The 23,309-nt window shown below is 41.5% G+C and overlaps 1 protein-coding gene across 1 annotated transcript; it reads left to right on the top strand.

Annotated features, from left to right (window-relative positions):
* Window positions 1–22,169: 22,169 nt before the first annotated feature.
* Window positions 22,170–22,744, top strand: LOC112451725 (2-amino-3-ketobutyrate coenzyme A ligase, mitochondrial-like). The gene is made up of 2 exons (XM_025011547.1): window positions 22,170–22,234; window positions 22,391–22,744. Exons 1-2 carry the CDS (start codon window positions 22,186–22,188, stop codon window positions 22,543–22,545), a joined length of 204 nt encoding a protein of 67 aa, XP_024867315.1. The 5' UTR covers window positions 22,170–22,185; the 3' UTR covers window positions 22,546–22,744.
* Window positions 22,745–23,309: the final 565 nt, after the last annotated feature.

The following is a 23,309-nucleotide window of genomic DNA, read 5'->3' as shown; positions in this document are numbered from 1 at the left end:
TCTACCTTTCCACTTTGATAATAATTTTACATCAACGTGATTTCGAACGTTCTCCATCGTTTTCCCGAAAACCGCGTTGTTCATCAATTTATACAGATTTTTCTCAAAATCGTTTTTGGCCAGTGTTCTAAATTTTGTATTAAGTTCGATGTAATTGTAGAGCCATGGAGATTGAGCGATTTATAATACGCGATGAATTTTTGTGATGCGAAGACCGTGGCGCGTGCATTGCTGTAAGTTGCCGTAGCGTATGACATAACGCTTCTTATCGTACGTGGCGAGAAGTTTGCCCTGCCGTTTGCTGGGTGGTTTATCGCGCGTCGGACAAAACGGTAAGTCGGCGTGCGCGTCGTGTTTATTCTGCGGATACTCTAGATCGACTTCGAGAATGTAACCCGTGGGCGAATCCAAAGCGATCGCGCTAAACTCGAAATTCGAGACGTCTTCGACCCATCGAAAATCTGCATATGGCAATGGTTGGCACATTGCCCAGCCGTACAAGTTGTTTACGTTGAAATACATCAGGTAGGACGATGGTTTCGATGTATCATAAGATTGCATGTACCTGTTATTGGCCAGCGCGTATCTGTTTGAACATTAACTCAAACCGCCGCGAATACCGCGTTCGATGAACATGACCATGTCAATGTCCGTGAGCAGTTCGAAATTGATACCCGTATGCTTCAACATAGCGTCCCACGTAAACCCCGGTAGAGTGTAATAATACGCCGGATCGAGTCCATAACTCGCGACGCAGCTATCGCGAAAATTTTCAAAGATATCGGCCAACAGCAAGACATCAATCTATAGATACAGATCGCTGTAGTCACCGAGTGTTCGAATGGAGAACCGCTGCCAGACGTTGACAGCGTGCGCGTAATCGCTCTCGGATACGGTGTCGCCTGTCAATGAACTGTAAAACGAGTCGCGTGATGGTAAACACGTATCCTCCAACTTTTCGACGCAGTCAATGTACTCGTACGGAAAGACACCTTTTCGCGTCAATAATTCGAAATCTTGGTCGGATAACGCGGAAAATTTTGAACGTATAATTTTTAACTTATCCTTATCGAGGAAGGATGCTAATTTTTCGAGACTCGTGCTAAGAAATTTGTACGAGTCGATGAATCTTAATTTGATGCAATTTTGGTTGTCTTTATCTTCAGTGCTTTTAACGTTCTTCGTAAACAAAATGTATTTTTCCTTCGTGATTGGGAGTAAGTCTACATGTCCTTCGTACGCGGTGGCAATTTCTTTAATAATAAAATGAGAATCATAACCCGATAAATTATGAAATACTATGGGAATGAAGTGAGAATTTTTATAATTTAAGTTACAATTAGAATGCGCTGGACCTCGATAATTGTCGGTCAAGTGACAGTGATCGCGTACTCGCACGTCGTCTGGCTCGAACGGTTTTTTGCACACGTGACAGTGCGTTGCGCTGTTAAACTTTTTCCACTCGTCTCGCGTGAAATCTACCATGGGTATATTATCGGACAAGATGTTCTTTACGTCGTGTGCTAAACGTCTTAGTTCCTCGGCGAACCACGCGACGCAATCCTTGTCGCGACGAAATCGATACGCGGATAACGAGTCGTCGTACGAGCACCGCACGTAATATCCTATACTAAATACCCGATTATGTAGAGACCTGAACGTGGACGTTGTCGGATCCGCATCCGTCTTCTCGAGAGTACATTCCAGGTCGGCGTACACGACATATGGAAGTCGTTCCTTCCTGCTGTGATTCTTGAAACTCAGCCACTTGTCGTCCTCGCTCGGTAGTCGGATGGCACAGTTGTTTATCTCTCGGCAGTCTACACCGTGGGCTTCCAATTTCTCGCTCGAATGAAAATAATGTAAACATCTGCAAAAAGAAAAACACAATTTTGTAAATTTTTATATAACAATAAAATATTTTATAATTTTATTAAAAGGAGTATAGGTACTCACCGATCGCAAAAGTATTTCCGACCATGGTGCATGCTCAATTGCGAGCTCACGAGGCGGGATAGATTTTTTATCCACGCGAAATGTCCCACGTCGTCTCGCGGGTCCTGCACGTACAGCAGATTTACGTGCTTTTCTCTCCTCAGGTCGGTGAGCCGTACGGTGCCGGAGAACGGTTGGCGTTTTCTCTCCCTCGATGGTATACACATTCATGGATATATTGTTGTAATTTTCAAAATTTTTAATCTGTTTCAAAGTCATTGGAAACTTAATGTCTTGTAAATTTAATATATTTTTGTAATCAGGGTACGAGGATTTCCGATATGTATGATCCTTGACAGGATACAGCGCGGCGATTACTGACCACGCGAAGCACGCATTGTCCATAGAATGCACGTTGATCACAGCTTTTTTCAATTTAATTTTTTCCGGTAAATTGATGTAACATCCCGCGCGCAAAGGATTGTACTTGTTTACGTTCACTGTTAAATTGAGTATACACGACAACGCCCATCCGCTATCGCGTTCCTGGAAATCCTCGAGTTTCGCTAATGTGGGCTCGATAACGCGTAGCTTGTACCACTCGCGCAGATCGGACCGTTCGGACGAACGAAAAAATTCACAGTTACTCGTGCTGAAACTTTTATTGTCACGTTTGTCACCCGTCACAAACTCGCCGTTGAACACGGTGTTTATCTTTACATTTGCGTGTGTTTGCATGACGTTTTGCACACGATCAAGCACGATGACTTCGGCATCTTCGAGAAATTTTCGCGGTTCGATGTAATTGATATTTATCACTGCACCGGTCAATACACGCCATTCGAACGCGGCATCAATCTCTCGCCACTCGAGTCTTTCCGCGTTTTCGTTACCGCTACTACTTCTGCCCGCCGCGTGCTCACCACCACCGATATGTACGAACCGTCTCTGTAATAGAGTTTTCGCACCATCGAGTCGCGCGATTCTTGCCACTAAAGATGACCTGTTCCCGACAGTCTGAGAGCCGTCTGAGAGCCGCGGAAGTTTGGAACGACAGTCTTCTTCGAGCTGTTCAATAAACTTCTCGCATCGCTGTTCCCATGCAAGATATTCGTCCAAGGTAGCGATTTGGTTGGATCCTTCCACCAGGTCGCGTTCCGTTTTATCGAGATGTTCCATGTTTTTGTTTTTTAATACTGTCTTTTTTTAAATCACGTCACATTCTTCGATGGAGCACTTGCACGTGACTCGATCGCACGCTGAACAATATCGTTTGCAATATTGAACGACATAGTGCGCAGACATAAACGGATAAGGAAAGAAGTAGGGGGTATTAAAATGATTAAGCTCCCAATTATCAATATCATCACGGTCACGTTCACAGGTTCTTTGAAGCATCAATAGATGATTAGGAATATTGAGGTCAAGGTACATATACATATGTGCCGAATTGTTCATCACCAATAATTCAACGTACTTCCCAATACCTGTATGAATCTTAATGTACAGTGCTTCACAACCACCATCCTCGATCTTCCGAAAAATTTCAATCGCCCAATAATGATACTCCCAATAGCGCGGTTTAACGTAATATCGACTAATACCGGCCAACCGAGTTGCTTCGGCATCGCACTCGTCCCGCAGCCGTTGATACACTTTTCGTCTCACGTTAGAGTCCCAGTCATAAGGAGGCTCGGTTTCGATAACGATTCCTTGTCTAGCGAAGCGTTCACTGGTTTCGCGTATACCTAGTTTGCGATCGCGAAGAAACTGTACCGGCGATATTCGTCGCACATCCTTCAGTCTTTCGTCTCGCACATCTTCATCAGTCTTCAAAGCATCGGCGATATCGTTTATTAAATAGTGATCATAGCCTAAAGAGGTTATATACTTATTAAGATCACTTCTTCTTTTCAATTTGTTCTTTTCAATTATCCGTTCCATGTTGCTAGTCACTGTCGTCCGTTAACTCGCGATCCATATCTGCAATATTGTCATCTCGCTATACTTTTTTTCAATCGATGTACCGACGCGTAGACTTTCAAATCACAGACTGTGATTTTGACTCGCTTCATTCTTTCTTATATACTTTTTCTATTGCCTTTTCCTCTCGTTCCAATTAGAGCATCGCGTATCGTTTCTTCTGTTTTAGTGCATGGTGTGCATACACTGCAGAGAAACAATATCACCCATAGAAATTGAGTCGCATTGCTGTCTAGTGTTTATAAAATCTAGCAGCCTGTCATCGGCGCTCGTCTTTGTAACCCGCGACGGTTAAGTCGCATAAAATTTTTAGTCGAGTACCTACGTCGCGCGACCATCGATGCTCGCATCCGCAGTGCAAGATGATACTCGTTTATAAATTCTGTCATCGACGTTCGTCGATACCCATAGAAATTGAGTCGCGTTGCTGCGCTTATGCCGTCTAGTGTTTATAAAATCTAGCAGCCTGTCATCGGCGCTCGAATTTGTAACGCGCGACGCCATAGCCGAATGGCACTGCAAAACACCGATAAGCAGCACTTCCTACGAAGAAAAGTGAAAAGGACCGCGGTGTCACGCTAGTCGCAGGTCGTAAATTATAGCCGCCTGCCATAGGCGCTCGCTCGCATTTGAAGAGTGTGAAATTACATCTGTTTATAAATACTATCGGCCGAACATCGACGCGAGGCGGCATTTGTTTATCGAACATGTCCCGACGCGCTCGCCTGATTTCCCCCCCCTCCTTCCCTTCCCTAGGACCTCCTTGATCTCGAAGCCCTCCCCCCTTCCAACCCTATGCTAGAAACGCAGATCCCCCCCCCTATTCCCCCCCCCCCTCGAAGGACGGCGGCACTAGAGTTTCCCCCCCTCCCCGGCAGACCCCTCGGCTACGAGTCCTTCCCCCCCGCCCCTTACCCCCCCTGAGATCCCCGGCCTAGAATTCTCTCACTCTTCCTACTCATGTGTCGACATAGCCAACCGTGATCTACCTACAAACAAACTTAAATAAGTCATTACAAAGTCTGCTCTCATTGGGCGAGATTTATTTTTTAATAAAATATGTTTAATATCATTCATTTCGGATTCTACAGCTGATGAACTTGCATTTATCTGCCCATATCCGAAAATAGAGATCATTACATCTGAATATAATGGAAAATAAGAAAGAAATGTTCTCAGTTTTTTACTTAATTGAGGAATATAATAGGGATTTGCCGCGTCACAGTTTCTTGTGGTCTCTTCGAGCGTTTTGCGACATTCTTGAACGAGATTGTTTGACCACGAACCGATATTACAATCCTTTATTTCTATATCAAACTCTTCATTTTCTGTATCTTTATCATCTTTGTCATCTTTATTTTTTCATTTTCGTTTAGTAACACATCCTCGATGCCTTTTATGTGATGTGTAATAATGATACAAGCAGATTCCGCTGGCGAATTATTTCCATCGTTGTCCTTTCCAATTTCTTCGCTGAGGGATAATATAAGAATGCATCTTGTTAATTCAACAAATTGAAAAAAATTTGTCTGCTTTGTCAATAAGGCCATAGCGCGTATATAAATTTTTTTTACTTTAGGATTTAATTTTGAGAAGAATTTCCACCTAGACACCATATGCATATAGTGACAAATATCAAGACGTATAAAGCACTTTGGCTTTTCATATTATCCTGTTTTAAAATTAAAGTAAAACAAGTCATTAAATAATGTTTTAAGTTTGAGTATTGGCCAAAAGCTTTTGCAATAGCATTGAGTAACGCCATATCAAAATCACATATAACTGATCGAAGAATTGGAAAACCTACCTTTCGAATCAATCCTATACGCAAAAATTCACTCAGCCAATATTGAATCGCATTTACGTTTTGCACTGCGCTCAACATTTGAAATACTGGCATCTTATAATTGGAAGTACTCGTAACGGCCTGATATAAATATATATGGGATGATAGCTCTCCATTTGGTAATTTGAATTTTCTTATTAATGAGCCAGTTGCATCAATGTAGAGTATGTCATGATATTTTAAATAAATAATCATTTGTTCTGGTGTCCAATAATGAATGAAAAATGGATCATATCCTATACAATGAATAGAACCTGCATGGTTATTATACTTCATACTTTGAAGATTCGTGAAAGCGCACGATCCTTCTATTTGCAGGTTTAAATCCTGTCTCTCTTGTTCTGCCTTTCTTAAAGTAGAGGCTTTGTATAAATGTGGTGGCTCTGAATCGTACAAATTCATTAATTTTGCAGCCTCCTGCCTTCGCCATGTCGTTGCTGATAACGCAACTGTCGCGAGAGATTGCGATATCTCCACTCTTTTTTCTCCACTCAGTGGACGATTTTTTGTATGCTTAATGTTTGCATTAAAGTTCCTTACACGACATTCCATTCGAACATCTGTATTATCTTCAGGTACATTAATAATTTTACTAATTAAATTAGATTTGCAATCTGGACAGCTTGCATATACAGTTGCATAAATGCCCGTTTCCGATATCTTACATCGTTTGAACATAAATGCACATGGTAACTTTGTAGTTTTATGTATTAATTCAAAAATAGTGTGTGTCCATTTACGACGTCGTAATGTGTTGTAGTGGACGAGCGTGGCCTAGTAGACAGCGCACTGGTCTATTGAGCCAAAGGTCCCGGGTTCGATTCCCGGTAGAGCTAGAAAATTTTATTCGCTCGTTCTCCTCTCAGAAGGCAATGGCAAACCACCGAGAGTATGTCCTTGCTACGAAAACTTCTCTAAAAAAAAAGTTGCCGTTTGAAATCGGCGTTCCGTTCGAAATCGGCGTTAAACTGTAGGTTCCGCATACAATATAATCCACGTGCGCAACACATGTATATGAAGAGAAGTCACCACGCTCGGGCACGAGTAATAGGACTGATTGTGAGTATAATGTGTTGTAGTTTCTTTGTACATTGCTATTACATTTATAAATTACTGACTAGCAATCTATATCATGCCACGTTTTTGAAGGAATATTAAGGTCAAATTCTAAATCTTTTTTCGTAGATGACAAGTTAAATGATTCCTCATCATCAATAGATGTATCAATTGTCGTATTTGCAGGTCTATCCAAATTATGATAACTTAAAAGTTTATCGTATAATCCATATCTGTTTTGCAATAAAATGGTATAAGGAACGTTTCACGTCAACCGGATCACTTGTCTGCCCAAAATTTGAAGCGATCTACAAAGACGTTCGATAGCTCAAAAAATTAGTCTTTACTAGTACTTTCGAAAGTCATGTGCCCCGTTTTGAAATCCAAGATGGCTGATCCAATATGGCGGCTGAAAGCCTGAAAATTGGAGAAAAATCTACATAATTTAACGTAATCATGTTTTTAAATATTGATTCGGTTTTGAAATGGTTTGGTAAGGAGTTTTCAGTATCTGTGATGTTGAATCTGGGAACTAGTTGAAGTTTGGAACGTTCCTGGATTTTTTAAAAATAATTTGTCCCATTTCTTCTTTGGCACAGAGACATTTCTGAGTGATAAATATGAAATACATAAGAGACCAAACCGATACACCCTGCGAAAGACACCCTTATATTAAAAAACCTACCCGGACCACTTTAAATATTCTGGCTACGCTGAAAACGATTTGTCCCATTTCTCCTTCGGCACAGAGCAACTACTAAATGCCACACACAAAATACATAAAAGACCGAACCGATACACCCTGCGGAAGACACCCTTATATTCAAAAAACCTACCCCCGGACCACTTTAAATATTCTGGCTACGCTGAAAACAATTTGTCCCATTGCTCTTGTGCGGAGAAAACTGGGCTCCGTCTTTCGGGAAGAGACGTTAAGCCGTTGGTCCAAAAAGTTAAAGTGAGAGGAGAAGGATAGTATTGGTAGTAGGTTGCAAACCCTACGGGGATATGCAATAAATTATGAATTTTACAAGAAATTTATAAGTTGCTTTGTGCCAAAGAAGAAATGGGACAAATCGTTTTCAGCGTAGCCAGAATATTTATAGTGGTCCGGGAATAGGTTTTTTGAGTATAAGGGTGTTTTCCGCAGGGTGTATCGGTTCGGTCTCTTATGTATTTTGTGTGCGGCATTTAGTAGTTGCTCTGTGCCGAAGGAGAAATGGGACGAATCGTTTTCAGCGTAGCCAGAATATTTAAAGTGGTCCGGGGGTAGGTTTTTTTAGTATAAGGGTGTCTTCCGCAGGGTGTATCGGTTCGGTCTCTTATGTATTTCGTATTTATCACTCAGAAATGTCTCTGTGCCAAAGGAGAAATGGACAAATCATTTTTAAAATATCCAGGAACGTTCCAAACTTTAACTAGCCCCCAGATTCAACATCACAGACACTGAAAACTCCTTACCAAACCATTTCAAAACCGAATCAATATTTAAAAACATGATTACATTAAATTATGTAGATTTTTCTCCAATTTTTAGGCTTTCAGCCGCCATATTAGATCAGCCATCTTGGATTTCAAAACGGGGCACATGACTTTCGAAAGTACAAGTAAAGACTAATTTTTTGAGCTATCGAACGTCTTTGTAGGTCGCTTCAAATTTTGAGCAGACAAGTGATCCGGTTGACGTGAAACGTCCCATTAAATATATTTCGGAGATATTTTTCCTTCTAACAAAGAACTTAGTTCTTTATATGTAACGGATTTCGGAGTTACTGGTTTCCCGTTTTCATCCAAAATACGACAAGGTGTATCCAGACAAACTTGCATAGGTGCATAAGCATATGCATAAAGAGATGGATTGGTCTATTTCCTTTTGCACATATATATAAACCAATTAATTTCTTACGCTTATGTTTATGAGCTATGCAATTTGTCTGAATTGACTTTAAAAAAACAGCGCTAAGTTTTTTATAAGAAAAATTTATTTATTTTATTTTAATTAAATATTTTTATTTTATAATGTTACCTCTTTAATTTTTGTGATTAAAATAATTCTTTGTAATATTATAATTTTATCAAGGAGAATTAAAACTACTACCACTTGGGTTAATAGAAAGACCCTTAGGAATACAAAGATACATACCACTTGGGTTAAGTTAGGTAACACAATTTTGTTTTATTTTTTAAGAGTAGTTGCACTACAATCATTTTTTAAAGCAATATATATATTCTCTTTGTAGTTGACGTAATTTAAAAATTTCATATATTTTTTTAAAATAACAAATCAGTGTTCCAGGCAATGTGCCAGACTAGAGTCAAGCTCAACAGGGTCTTCTTTCCCCGCTAATTTTTCCAAGCCCGTTCCCTTGGCAGTGGTTTCGCTAGATAGTAGATAGGGACAAAATATGTCGTTTGTTTAACGTGCGGACAGAATATGTCGTTTGTTTAACGTGCGGCACCTGCTCGTAGAGCCTCATCCACACGGCCCCTATGGGCGCGGGATTGGGATACACCCAATCAGCGCGTACCGACCGAGGTCGATACTACCAGTGCGCCGCAGGATTGCAGGATCCCGCGGCAACCCACTGGTCGAGGCGAGCGACTATCCACGCTTTACCAGCTAAGCAGGCTGGCACCCGAGCTGTTGGGACGCAAGCTTACCCGTCGGACACCCAAGTTCGTGAACTCGGGTATCCTAGCCAGCATTTGGCTTAACCACTGCCACCACGATGGTCCTACCCGCGACCGGCGGGAGCAAGCTCCCTGAGCGACCGGTCCCCGTGGTACCAGTCTAGATTACTGGTCGGATCTTCGCAGCCGAAGCCACTCCCAGTTGGGTCTCCTGCAGACCCGGCCCTGGTAAGCCACATTCACACGTCTCACGCATTCCCATTCATTCTTCGCTGAAACACACATGCCGCAAACCTGCTCAGACTCTCGTATCTTTTCTTTCGCTCCAGTACCTCGCTCACATCCACTCTACCATCCTCACTCACCCTGACTCTCCATTCGTCCAAGCTCCTAATGTCCTTATACATTTCACACTCAACCATCACATACTTCCAATCCTCGCACTCGGCACCACACGCACAACTTTCAGTCTCAGACAGTCCCCTTTTATGCAAGAACTCATTCAAACTGCCGTGACCCGTCAAAATATAGCCGAGCCATAGGCTCGGCTCAAATCCCAGACAAACCTCGGCAAACCTCACATCCCGTATAAAGCCATGTGTCACTCGTCCCTTCGCACTGTTATCCCATTCATTCTGCCATCTTTCATACAACCTAGCATTCAACAGCTCCAAGCTGTGGATGAGAGGTCCACATCTCTCGTTCTTACTTCCTCTTCACTCATAATACCTCTTTTACCCAATCTCCAGCCATTCTTAATTCTCACAGTCATACCTCTTTTCACGCACTCCAGGTCCCACGGAAGACCACCCATCAATACCTGCATGGCCTCCGTGGAGACCGTTCTACAGACATTCAAACAAGCGCTCATCGCCACTCTTTGGCATCTGTTAATTGCGCCACTCGCGCATATCTATACTCCATGGCTTCATACCACACGCTCGCACCATACATAACACACGCAGCAAACAAACCCTTATAAATCACACGCCATGCTCTCTCTCGCAATCCCCATTCGCTTCTCATCACTCGTCTCAACTTTCCCACTACGCTCACACACTTCTGTCTCATACGCTCCAGGTGCGGCTTAAAGCTCATTTGCTCACCCACCCACACACCCAGATATCTCACACACTTCACATACCTCACATGCTTCCCATTCACACTAACGCTCGGGTGTCTTGTTTCCGACATATTCCCTTTCAGGAGCATCATAACCGTCTTGTTCTCTGAAACTTTCACACCGACACTCGCACCCCATTCGCTCACTATCCTCATCCACTCGTTCCCCATTCTCTCCAGATCCGCCCGGCTCTGTCCTTCGACAGGCACGAACAGATCATTGGCATACGCCGTCGCCATACATCCACGTCTGCGAAGTTTCCACAGGAGCTTATCCATCTGTAGGTCCCAAATGTTTGGGCCACCGATGGACACCTGCGGTGCGCCTCGCAGCACCCTCTTTCATACTTCCTCATTCATTCCTATCATACATGCCCATCTCTCATCAAAATAACTCTTCCACAACCCAATCTCCTCACATCCTTCCTCACACAGTTTTTCAATCACACATGGCCATTCCAGGTTGTCGAAAGCACCCTGGAAGTCCACAAAAATTCCCAACACATACTTGTACTCGGACCCACTCACGCACTCACGCACGCTATTCCACGCACTCTCGGTCGAACGTCCCTTCACAAACCCGTGTTGTGCCTCACACATTCTACCACTCATCAATCGCTCCAGCCTATTTACCATCATTCGCTCCAACACTTTCCCAAGCACAGACAACAGGCTGATCGGTCTGTACGACCCGGGGTCCGACCGCACTTTCTCTGGGGACTTCAGCAGTACAACCACTCTCGCTTTCTTCCACACCTTCGGAAAGCAGTTGGTACTCAGACACACATCATACACTCAACCATCCCGGAATTGCGCGCTAAACGGCACGCAACATTTCCGTCGTAACTCCATCCAACTCGGGTGCTTTACCCACTTTCATCGCCCTCACAGCCACATCCACTTCATTCCACTCGAACGTTCTTTCAATCCTCTCTCTCTCTCTCTGCCAGTCGTACATCATCCATTCCCGTGTCCGGGAAGAAGCGATCTAGCAGCACATTCGCACTCTCTTCCCACGTACTCGTTGTCCTGTCACCCACTTTCATAGCACTCAGTCTGTCTCGTCCGTACTTACCCATACACACTTTGTACACATCACCCCATGGATCCCGATTTCCCTTGTCACTCACGAACTGTCTCCAGTTCTCCTCTTTCACTCTCCATATCGCTCTCTTGTACTCTCTAAGAGCACGTTTGTACACATTCAGACATCCTTCTACTCGACTTCGATCTCTCCCTCTCATTCGCTGGTAGGCACGCCTATACTTCCTCACATCCTTCTTCATGCGCTCAAGCTTATCCGTCCACCACACAAGTTTCCTCGCAACCCCACACACTCGCCTTTTCATTTTATTGTCATTCACCCTCAGGATCCATGATGTGACGCGCTCCGCCAAGCTCTCCACGTCCCAGTCATCCATCACATTCACAGCATCCTCCGACGCATACTCTACTAGATCGCTCATGTAACTCTCCCAGTCCACGTCTTTACACACCCATCTACGCATACCTACCATCCGCTCAGCATTCTCACCATAGGTCATACGTATCAGCAACACATTATGGTCGCTGATACCCCAATCGCTCTTGACTCCCCATTCAAACTGGCACCTCTCAAGCGCATCGCTTACGAGAGTCACATCGATGTCGCTTTTTTCATTGGGTCCGCTAAACGTGTAACTCTCGCTTGGCTCATTCAACACAATCATACCGTTTGTCACAATCCACTCCTCAAGCATTCTGCCACGCATTTCACTTTCTCTACTGCCGTCTCTACCCTTACTGTACAGTCGTTCACTTAAAGGTTGCAACACTTTTTTTTGGATGGGTTTTGGAACGCACGAATATTTAGTGACTGCGAGCCACTGCGTCTAGGGAGCTGCCGTGACCAGCAGTGAGCTGTAGTGAGAGGTTAAAGACAGCTGTCAAAAGAGCACACACAGGGTGTGTATACACAACAAAAGCATCTTACAGCGTAACATCTGATAACAGGTAGGAACAGGTAGGAACAAGACATCTTAAATAACGTATACTTTTTACGATATTTTAATTTAAATAAATAAATAAATAAATAGATAAATAAATAATTAAATAAATAAATAAATCTATTTAAATTAAAATATTTAAATTAAAAAAATAGAGTAATTCCAATAACTTTCAAGTCTTAAATTATTTCTCTTACATATTTGGCGACGTTTGATAAGTCTATCTAGTTAAGATATAATATGAGCTAAACGATTTGTTATATATTTCTATACGTTGTAGAATTTTGCCAAAGGACTGGAATAAGAGAAAATTTTATTTTGCAATAAATATTCTAATATATTTATAATTATAAGTCAGATATGATTTGCTTTACAAAGATGCAGACTGTAGTAACCATCATATATATTCTTGCAGATAATATAAAGAAACGAGGAACTGTCCCCTTGCGCAAACGTATATGGCACATTCTTCTGCGTGTTATTCACAAGTGGATGAGCATGAGTGGCATGGCTTCCGTGAACCATTTTCAAGGAAAGTCCCACGACCACCTGCAGGTTGAACGATAAATAAATATATCATTCAAAATAAAACACAAAAATTTGTTAGCCTAACTGGCAATAATTTTAATATTAATACAACAACGTTTCGACCTCTACTTTGGGTCCTTATCAAGTTATAAGTTATTTAGCAATGAACAAATCGACGATTCCGTTATAATTTTAGACGCGAGAGTAATAGGACAAAATATTTGCCCCGACGAAAATAGACTCCACCCCTCACACGCGCACGCACAATCCGAAGACGCGAACAGTACGACCAGTAGGCGAACACACAGACGAGAGTTCTCATTGACCTCGTACGATAGCAGCGTATTTGACCCGCAAGAATATTATTCTGCACCGAGACACGTGAACGTAATCGAGATGGCGGAAGCAACAAATAGCAACCACGACGCGAATAACGTAAATGACAACGCGCCGATAACCCCAGAGGAAATAGACGAAGAAATAAACCGTCTTAATCAAGTGCTATCACAAAGAGGCACCCCGGCAAATCACCGTAACCGGATACCCGCACGGGCCGAACCGCCGCCAGACGATAGAGATTCCATTCTCGACGAGATATTAAACGGAATCCGCAACTTACAAGATCGCGTAAATCAACTAAAAACGGCGAATCCTGAACGCCGCGAATTTCACGCGAGACGCGAGCCAAGTAACCTCCCGTTCGAAGTAACGTACGGAAGAACGTCATATGATATTCGGAACCAAGCGGAGCGCGCAATCGGATATCTACGTTTAAAAGAGGCACGAGACATAATACCTGAGTTCGACGGAACCTCGAGTAAATTACAAGAATTCTTAAGCGCCGCGTCATATGCAATGAAAAACATAAATCCTATGGAAGAAGGAACGCTATTAGAAGCAGTGCTATGCACAAAGCTAAAAGGAAGAGCGATGATAGACTTTCAAACGCGAGAAATAAGAGATTTCGCACAACTAAAGAAGGAATTAGAAGTTTGCTATTTGAGCCGCAAAAGCACAACACACTTACAACTAAAGTTTAATACAATCAAGCAAAAACCCGGAGAAAATGCAAGAGCATTCGGATTAAGAGCCAATAAGCTAGCGATGGAGCTATACGACTCCATGATAGAGGGAAGAAATCACACCATAGAAAGCAAGCGAACTATATTAGAAACGATTCAACAACAGGCATTACAGAATTTCCAATTAGGATTGAGAGACGAGATCAAGTTACTTGTCCGAGCTCAGCATTTCGCAACATTACAAGAAGCGATTGCCGGAGCGAGCGCCGAAGAAAAAGTAAACGGGCCGAGTGGAATTCCGCCGCGTCCCAAAAATAATTATGCGTACTCGCCGCAACCGCGCGATAACCGATCGACGTTACAATGCCAAAAATGCGGAAAATACGGGCACCTCGGAAGGGAATGTCGTACCAATAGATATGCGAACCGTTTCTCCTTACCGAAACCCGATAGAACACCCCGCGTAAACGCGATAGATAAAGTCTGCAATTACTGCAAGAAGGCAGGACACATGCGCGAAGAATGTTGGTTGTTAAATGGTCGACCAAATAGAGAAAGGACGAATCACAACAAACCTAATAATCCGCGAGGACAAAATAAAAATTTTCACCCGAAAACAAATGGCCCGAGAAAAAAGGACAGTAATTCAGCCGCGAATAGCGATGAGGAAGATAAAGAGGACACAAAGCAGCGCCGACCGGCGTTAGAGTATCAGGTGTCACACCTGACGAACAAGCCGCGAAAGCATGCAGGGCTGGACTTAATCACTCTGCCCATGCGAGAAGCGAAGCGCGAAAAAATAAATTTACTGTTCGATACCGGAGCGGCCGTATCAATAATAAAAGTAAAACATTTGAAAGGCGAAACAATGATAGAAGAGGATAAAATGGCCCTTACAGGAGTAACAGGTCACAAAGCCCATACAATTGGAAAATTTGCAGCAACTATTGACTTGAAAGATAGAAAGATCAAGCACACGATATATGTCGTCAAGGATGATTTTCCGATAGAATACGACGGAATACTAGGCGTAGATTTTATAAAGAAACATCGAGCGTCATATAGTTACGAGTCGAGCGCAATACGCATAGGGAATAGCACATTAAAATTATATCCGTATAAGAAGATGGTTTTGAAACCGCGAAGCGAGACAATAGTGCAAGTCGCGACCGATAAAAATTCACTAGAAATAATACAGGCAGAAGAGACAATGCCAGGAGTGTTCATAGGAAATTGCCTAGTGATGCCAGAAAACTTTCTATGTCCGGCAAGCATACTAAATACGACGGAGAAGACAGTCGAAATGCTAATGCCGCAAGTAACATTAGAAGAGTTAGAGCAAGAAGAAGCAAAAGAGATAGAAATAAACCAAGTAGACAAGGCAGAAGAAACAATGCCGCGTAGCGAAAAAGTCGAAAAATTGATACGCACACAACACTTAAACGAAGAAGAAAAGAAAACCATTATGGAAATTTGCAGAGATTACAGCGATGTATTGCATGTGGAAGGAGAACCACTGACATGCACTGATATCGTCGCGCATAAGATTACCACGAAGGCGGGCAGCGTACCGGTCAACGTCCGACCGTACCGTTTGCCAGAAAAGCACAAGAAAGAAGTGAATAGACAAGTGAAAGAGATGTTGAAAAACGGAATTATTAGACCTAGCACGAGCCCGTGGAATGCGCCGTTGCTAGTAGTACCGAAGAAAAGAGACGCATCAGGAAAATTAAAACTGAGAGTGGTAATAGATTTTCGGTTTGTGAACGACCTAACGGAGGGAGATTCCTTCCCATTGCCAAACATAACCGATATCCTAGATCAACTGGGAAAAGCAAAATATTTTACCACGCTAGACCTCGCCTCGGGATATCATCAAATCCCGATGGAAGAAGAAGATAAAGAAAAAACAGCGTTCTCGACACAATACGGACATTACGAGTATAATCGAATGCCTTTTGGACTGAAAAATGCCCCAGCGACATTTCAACGAGCAATAATAGCCGTTTTAGCAGGACTAGTAGGATTACAATGCTTAGTCTATCTAGACGATATAATAATATACGGAGCAAGTTTACAAGAGCACAATAAGAGATTAATTGAAGTGCTAAAAAGACTGAGAAAATATAATTTGAAATTACAGCCCGATAAATGCGAATTCCTTCGGAAAGAAGTGACGTATCTCGGACATGTAATAACAGAAAACGGAATCTCACCAGACCCTTCAAAATTAGAAACAGTAAAAAACTTCCCGAGACCAACAAAAGTAAAGGACATCCAGGCTTTCGTAGGATTAGCCGGATATTATCGAAGATTTATTAAAGATTTTTCAGCAATCGCCAAGCCACTCACAAAAATGACCAGAAAAGATAGCAAATTCGAGTGGAACGCAGAACAACAAAACGCATTTGAAATACTTAAAGAAAAACTAACCACAGCACCGGTATTAAAATACCCGGACTTCTCCCAAGAATTTGTAGTAACGACCGACGCGTCAGATTAGGGGCCATACTGTCACAGGGAAAGATAGGTCAAGATCAACTCGTGGCGTATGCGAGCAGAGTACTATCTAAAGCCGAGCAAAATTACAATACTACCGAGAAAGAATTACTAGCGATAGTATGGGCGGTGAAACACTTCCGACCATACGTTTATGGAACAAAATTTACCATCGTGACAGACCATAAATCATTGGTTTGGCTATTTAACGTAAAGGACCCCGGATCACAATTAATCCGATGGAGATTAAAATTAGAAGAATACGATTACACTATCGTACACAAGGCCGGTCAAGAGAATAGAAACGCGGATGCGCTGAGTCGACATGTGCCGACAGATATCAACAAGATAGAGAAAGAAGAGAATAACGAAGAGGAGAGCGAAAGAAAATACACAGAAGAAGAGAAGCAACGTATATTATACGAATACCATGATGCACCTGTAGGAGGACATCAGGGTGTGGAACGCACCATAAACCGAATAAGGTTGACGCATAATTGGAGAGGATTAACTCGAGACGTCGAAGACTACATTAATAAATGTGAACTATGTCAGAAGAACAAGTTATCGCGAAAAAATAAAGCACCCTTAGTAATAACAGACACCGCGGACAAACCGTTCGAAAAATGTGCTCTAGATATAGTAGGACCACTGACGGTGACCGAAAACGGAAATAAATATATCCTCACGTTTCAGGATAATTTATCAAAATTCAGTAAGGCGATACCCGTACCTAATCAAGAAGCGAATACAATCGCGAAAGAATTCGTCACAAAGATTATCTTTGAATACGGTATCCCCGACAAAATACTGACGGATAGAGGAACGAATTTCCTTAGCGAAATATTTAAAAGCACGTGTAAATTACTGAAGATAGAAAAAATTCAAACAACGGCCTACCATCCCGAGAGTAATGGAGCATTGGAACGCTCTCATAGAACATTAGCCGAATATTTGCGACATTATATTAACGCGGACCAGACAGACTGGGACGAATGGACGCCATACGCAATGTTCGCGTATAACACGACGCCACACACAGCGACCGGGTTTACACCCTTCGAATTAGTATACGGGCACCGAGCGACACTACCGACGGCACTGTCGCAACCACCGAAACCAACGTATACTTATGACAATTACGCGCAAGAGCTAAAAGAAAAATTAAGAGCGACACAACGAGTTGCAAAAGAACATTTGCGAAACGAAAAATCTAAGGCCAAGGAGACGTATGATAAGAAGACAAAAGAAATCAATTTCCGAGTGGGAGACAAAGTTCTCTTGCACGACGAAACGGTGCGTAGAGGGAGATCGAAAAAATTAGAATCCCCGTGGATAGGACCGTACGAAGTAATTGAAAAACACTCAGACGTAAATTATACGATCAAAAAGGGACGGAAAACCACGCGAGTACACGTAAACCGATTAAAGCCCTTTATAGAACAGTAAAAACAGCGTAGAAGAACAAAAACAAGCAATAGGAAGTAGGCAATAGAAAATAGGCGATAGTAAAAACTAACGAAAATTAGACAATAAGTACTTACCGAACATCAAACACGTCGCACCACACGACGTCCGGTGGCCACATCCAAGGTGACCTCCAGGGGGTGGAGAAGATGCACCCAGGTGTCCGGGGGCGTTAGCAACGTTTTTGCGTAGGTGGGAGGGGGCGACGTCGGCCCCGAACCCAAATTTGCCGCAATCCGCGCACTAGGCGCGGCACCCTCACTTACGGCACCCGCACGAGCAGCGCGGAGCCAATACGTGCGCCAGCATGCGTCGCACGTCGTCGGGACAAAAAAAACGGTTGCAAAGACGGCACCTCATTTCACAAATTAGCGCAAACAAAAAGTACTCTCTCTGAATCACGTCGCAAGAGCAACTAAACGCGCGAGGAGAGAAAAAACGCGAGGAGAAGGCATTATCAAGCCAAGGTAAAAATTCGAAGAAAGGTAACATGAGTCCTTATCTTACAGGACGCTGATCGTCGTCCAGCACTTCGCGAAAAAAGCGAAACCTGAGACAGCACCATCGTACGAGATACGACAATTCAGCAGCGAGCCGGGAATATACTTTGAGAGAACCGGACAATTGCAACAGGTAGAAGCTACTTGGAAACTAGCGATTAAAATCGACGTAGCAGCCCTAGGAAACCGATATCACCAACTTCAGGAATTTCTACAGCAAGCCGAAGAAGTATGCGAAACGATAATCGCAAAGGACACGCAGCAGACGTGCAAAAACATTCTCCATACAATAGAGAAAAATAACAAAAAATTAACGCAATTATTAACGCGATTACAGACTATATATAAAACAACTAATAAGAAGCGAGGGCTAATAGACGCGATCGGCACGATCAGCAAAACGCTGTTCGGCACTATGGATGCCGACGATGCAAAACACATACAGGAGCAGCTTGAACTGATGCAAAATCAGCAACAGACTCTACGGCACACCGCAAAAAGCCAATTAAAGGTGATAAATGCCACGATAGGCCACATGGAGGCCTTAGAAAAATCGTTATACCACAACGAACAACTGATGGCGAACGTCACGAGACGGATACAGCTGGAAACAGCACTGTACGCCAAAAGAGAAGAAATAGACGAACAGCTTTTAATACTAACCACAATCACAGAGGATCTAATGGAAGACGTGAAGGACACCATAGACTACCTCACATATTCGCGGGAAGGAGTAATACTCACCCGCCTATTGCCAATAGAAGAAATAACAACCGAACTACAAGAAGCAACGTCACAATTGACGCAGGGATCCCACTTTCCGTTTAAAACTAGAGTAGAAAATTGGAACGAGATACAAAACTATGTAGAAATTAGCGCATATTATGATAAACCGAACATTTATACGATAATCCCCGTGGTAGCATACCCCGTGTATGACATAATAAAAACGACACCATTACCTGTCCCTAACCACGCGAATATTTTCACATTCCTAAGAGCTACTCACAACATATTAGCAATAGACAAAGAGAATCATAATTACATAACGCTAGAGGAACGCGATTTAAACGACTGTAAACGAAACGGAGCAGAGTACGTATGTGACCGAAACTGCCCGATATATTTTGTGGGGACCAACGCACCCTACGAAGTGCAAGTTTATGTGGGGACGCCGGGATATGTAAACGCCTGCGAGAGGCGGCAAATGGTGTCAGACGTAACCTTGTGGGTAGCGTTGAGCGAACCACAGGCGTGGCTGTTCTCGGCGCCGAGAAAACAAAAGATAGCGATCCAATGTAACGATCAGGCGGAACAAAAGGTAGAAATCGAACGAACAAGAAAACTAAGTATAAACAAAAATTGTAAACTAACCACACCCGACATTATTATAAAAACAAAAAGACAAACGACTATGAGACAAATAGAAATGCACCTAGCAGATTTTAACCTAACGCTAACAAACATAAATAAAAATATTAACAAACAAACGAAAAAAGAAATTAGATTAGAACCTGTAATTAGGAATCCGAACGAATTAATGGAGTTAAATCTAGAAATAAGCGATATAAATAAAGAATTGGAAAAATCCCAAGACACCCTAATAAAAAATCCTTACGTCATATATCCCGTAGGATCGACACTTACGTTAATAATTATATTAAGCATAGTAGGAATAATCATCTATGTAATAAAAAGACATAAGAAGCGAGCAAGCGCCCGACCGCACGGACAGGGCGACTCAGCGATACTATACTAAAAAATAAGAAGAATGTAATCTCAGAAACAAATAAAGAAAATAAATCACCCTAATAGAAATAGAAATAGGATAAGCAGCGAAAAAATTGTAACGAAAACTACAGACCGTAGTTTCCTTCTCTCAAAGGGGGAGGGATGTTGCGGCCCCAATTAAAATGTTATAATAAAATAAGAATAATATTAAGAAAGACCGAGAATAACAATAGGGAACGCGACCGCGAAAGCCCGAGAGAATTACGCAACGCCGAATCAGCAAAAGATGAGTTGCGCGATCGGCCCAGATACGATCGAGCAACTCAGCGATATCGAAGGACAGGACGAGGATTGAAAAGGAAGCGACAACAGAAGACGAGGGGGCAATGTGAGTCGGGCAGCGACGAACGGGTCTTGTACGAAATAAGTTGTAAAGGAGAAGTAATTAGTAAAAGTCGTGTTTATTGCATCCAAAAGTGTTTATCATTTGCCTCCCGCCTCCTCCTTGGAAAAATCGAATCCCAAGTGTCCCAAAAAGGGGGCACAACATATCGGATTCTTATTATTTTTTACTGTGTATGCTTTACATTTATTTATTATAGTTAGCTGAAACTATTTTTATATTGTGAGTATAAAAATTAATACATATTCTGTTAACGTTGAAATATCGAAATAATCGGTTTCAAATCAAGCGCAAGAAATATGTTTACTTTTAAATAAGGTTTTATATTATTTTTACGTATTATTATATTATTTTTAAAAGTCTGTGGAAAATTTTTAATTCTTTATGTTATTTCTAAATATTTTTGTAACATTTTGTTTGTATTAATAGGATTTTTTTCTACAGTCAAAAACAAGGTATTTTGCCCCTACAAAACACCCTGTTTTTGGTTGTAGAAAAAAATCATGACGTGTAGGAGCAAAACTGAGGTCACATTCGGTTTCAGCAGGCAAAAATACATTGGAATACCATAGTCTAGTCCATGGCGCAGACAACTTTTCACTTTTTGTGGGCCTGTAAAGTTGGTGAAATCAACAACTTTGACCCCTCCATATCTTGAAAATAAAAAGCCAGCTAAATCTGAAACTTTCTGAGGATTCATGACTCATTATAGACTATCATTTAGTACTTGTAAGTAGAAGTCTAAATTCAAGGGTGAAAAAAGAGGCTATTTTTAGCCTGTTTTTGCGGTCACTCTTTCTGCAAAAGAGAATAATAGGCAACAATCCACTAATTGGACAGCTATTAAAACAGTATGATTTTCTTCATGCCACTTGTGATATATGGGATTTTATACGATCATCTGTCGACATAATTTGACTCATCGGTAATGGCGAAAGAACACAGCTCTTAGAATAATACTTGTTTATTACAAACTAGAAGGTTTTATATCAGTTTTATATCAGTTTTTTATTATGCAGCTTCAAAAAGTATCGTTACAATAACAGTTACACTCGTTACAAATTCTTATACAGATCTGAAAGATTAGAAAGTGAATCTCCAAAGCTCGAGCCGCTTGTCCGGTCTGTAAATGAAGACACTGTCGATCGGCATCGACCCGGAGGGATTCACCTCAACCCATCGCCACTGTGTAATACGTGAAGAAGCCCAGCTTCACGAGGGTGATGAAGATGATGAAGAGAGGCGGTGGGCAGCAGGCAGCATGCGTAGTGATCGGCAGTGATATTAAACTTTTATTGTGCTATTTAAACTTTTCTAATTTAAACATTACTTTATACATTATTAACAGATGATGGATCTTATAACAGACAGCACAAAGTTTTTGGATCGTTTAGCAGGCAATACCGAGCATTTCAGAAATGCGATGACTAAAGCTGGAGTCATTGTCAGCGGCGATAACCATCCTATTTTTCCTGTTATGTTGGGTGATGCAAAATTAGCAACAACATTTGCAGATAAAATGATGGGTATGAATATATTTTCATATAAATTATAAAATCTTTAAAGAAATGAACTATTCAATGATAAAATATACAACACCTACCATATATTATCAAAGTTTTACGACTTATTCTGTTATATTGCACGAGAATGATTTTTTTTTTTTTTTTTTTTTTTTACAGAAAAGGGAATTTACGTCATTGGATTCAGCTATCCCGTGGTACCAAAAGATAAAGCAAGAATACGTGTTCAGATTAGCGCAGCGCACTCGACCGAAGATATAGATCGTGCGGTAGGTGCTTTCATACAAATTGGAAAAGAACTTGCGGTAATTTAATAAATACATTTTTAATAACGGCAAAGAAAAATTGAATGATTGATTCTGTCTCCAATATGCATTCTGTTTCATTATATAAATAAATAAATCGCAGTGTTAACGCTATATATTTAAGCTTATTTGTATTATACAAATTAAATATTGCAAGTATATAAGTGCATGCGAATGTTGAACGTTGAATTTATTAACACGTGCAATAACAAATATTTTAATTGAGCAGTATATTAAAGGTGTACCTTTTTTTATACAAATTTCCAACGCGCAATGTTGTAAGTGATAAAATCTTGAATTAGGTGTAAAGTTATATTGTTATTAAACATTTGTTACATAAAATGCTAAGGTTTGTACGGTTTAACGAGATTTTCCGAAAATTCCCTGATCTGTTGAACTCCACGCACTTCCCTTTCTAGCAATGGAAGCTGATGCGTGACGTGAAAGTCCTCATAAAGGTCCATTATCTTAAAAAGAAAAAAAAATCATTTAATTTATCTTTCAAGAATTTGACAAAGCAATAAATATGAAATATTATTATTCTCTAATAATTATTTAGCTCTAAAAGAATTACGAAAAACAAATTAAAATATCAGCTATAAATACAACGTTAATTACCTGCTCTAGATATATTTATCTTGAATTTTATGCCTTGCAAGACACAGCCGACAAGGAGTATCACCCTCTTTCAAAAATAACAGTTGGTTCACTATAATATTATGGGTATCAATACCATATTTTGTTGTACCAATTCTTGTACAAGTCGTTCTGTC

This window comes from Temnothorax curvispinosus, unplaced genomic scaffold, assembly GCF_003070985.1.
Source record: "Temnothorax curvispinosus isolate PA1 unplaced genomic scaffold, ASM307098v1 QBEX01002468.1, whole genome shotgun sequence".
NCBI lineage: Eukaryota > Metazoa > Arthropoda > Insecta > Hymenoptera > Formicidae > Temnothorax > Temnothorax curvispinosus.
This window is presented reverse-complemented; position numbering and strand designations above follow the sequence as displayed.

Coding starts and splice junctions, on each gene's coding strand:
- LOC112451725 (XM_025011547.1), top strand. CDS start 22,186: ATGTTGGGTGATGCAAAATTAGCAACAACATTTGCAGATAAAATGATG. Junction 22,235..22,390: donor ATTTGCAGATAAAATGATGG/GTATGAATATAT, acceptor TTTTTTTTACAG/AAAAGGGAATTTACGTCATT.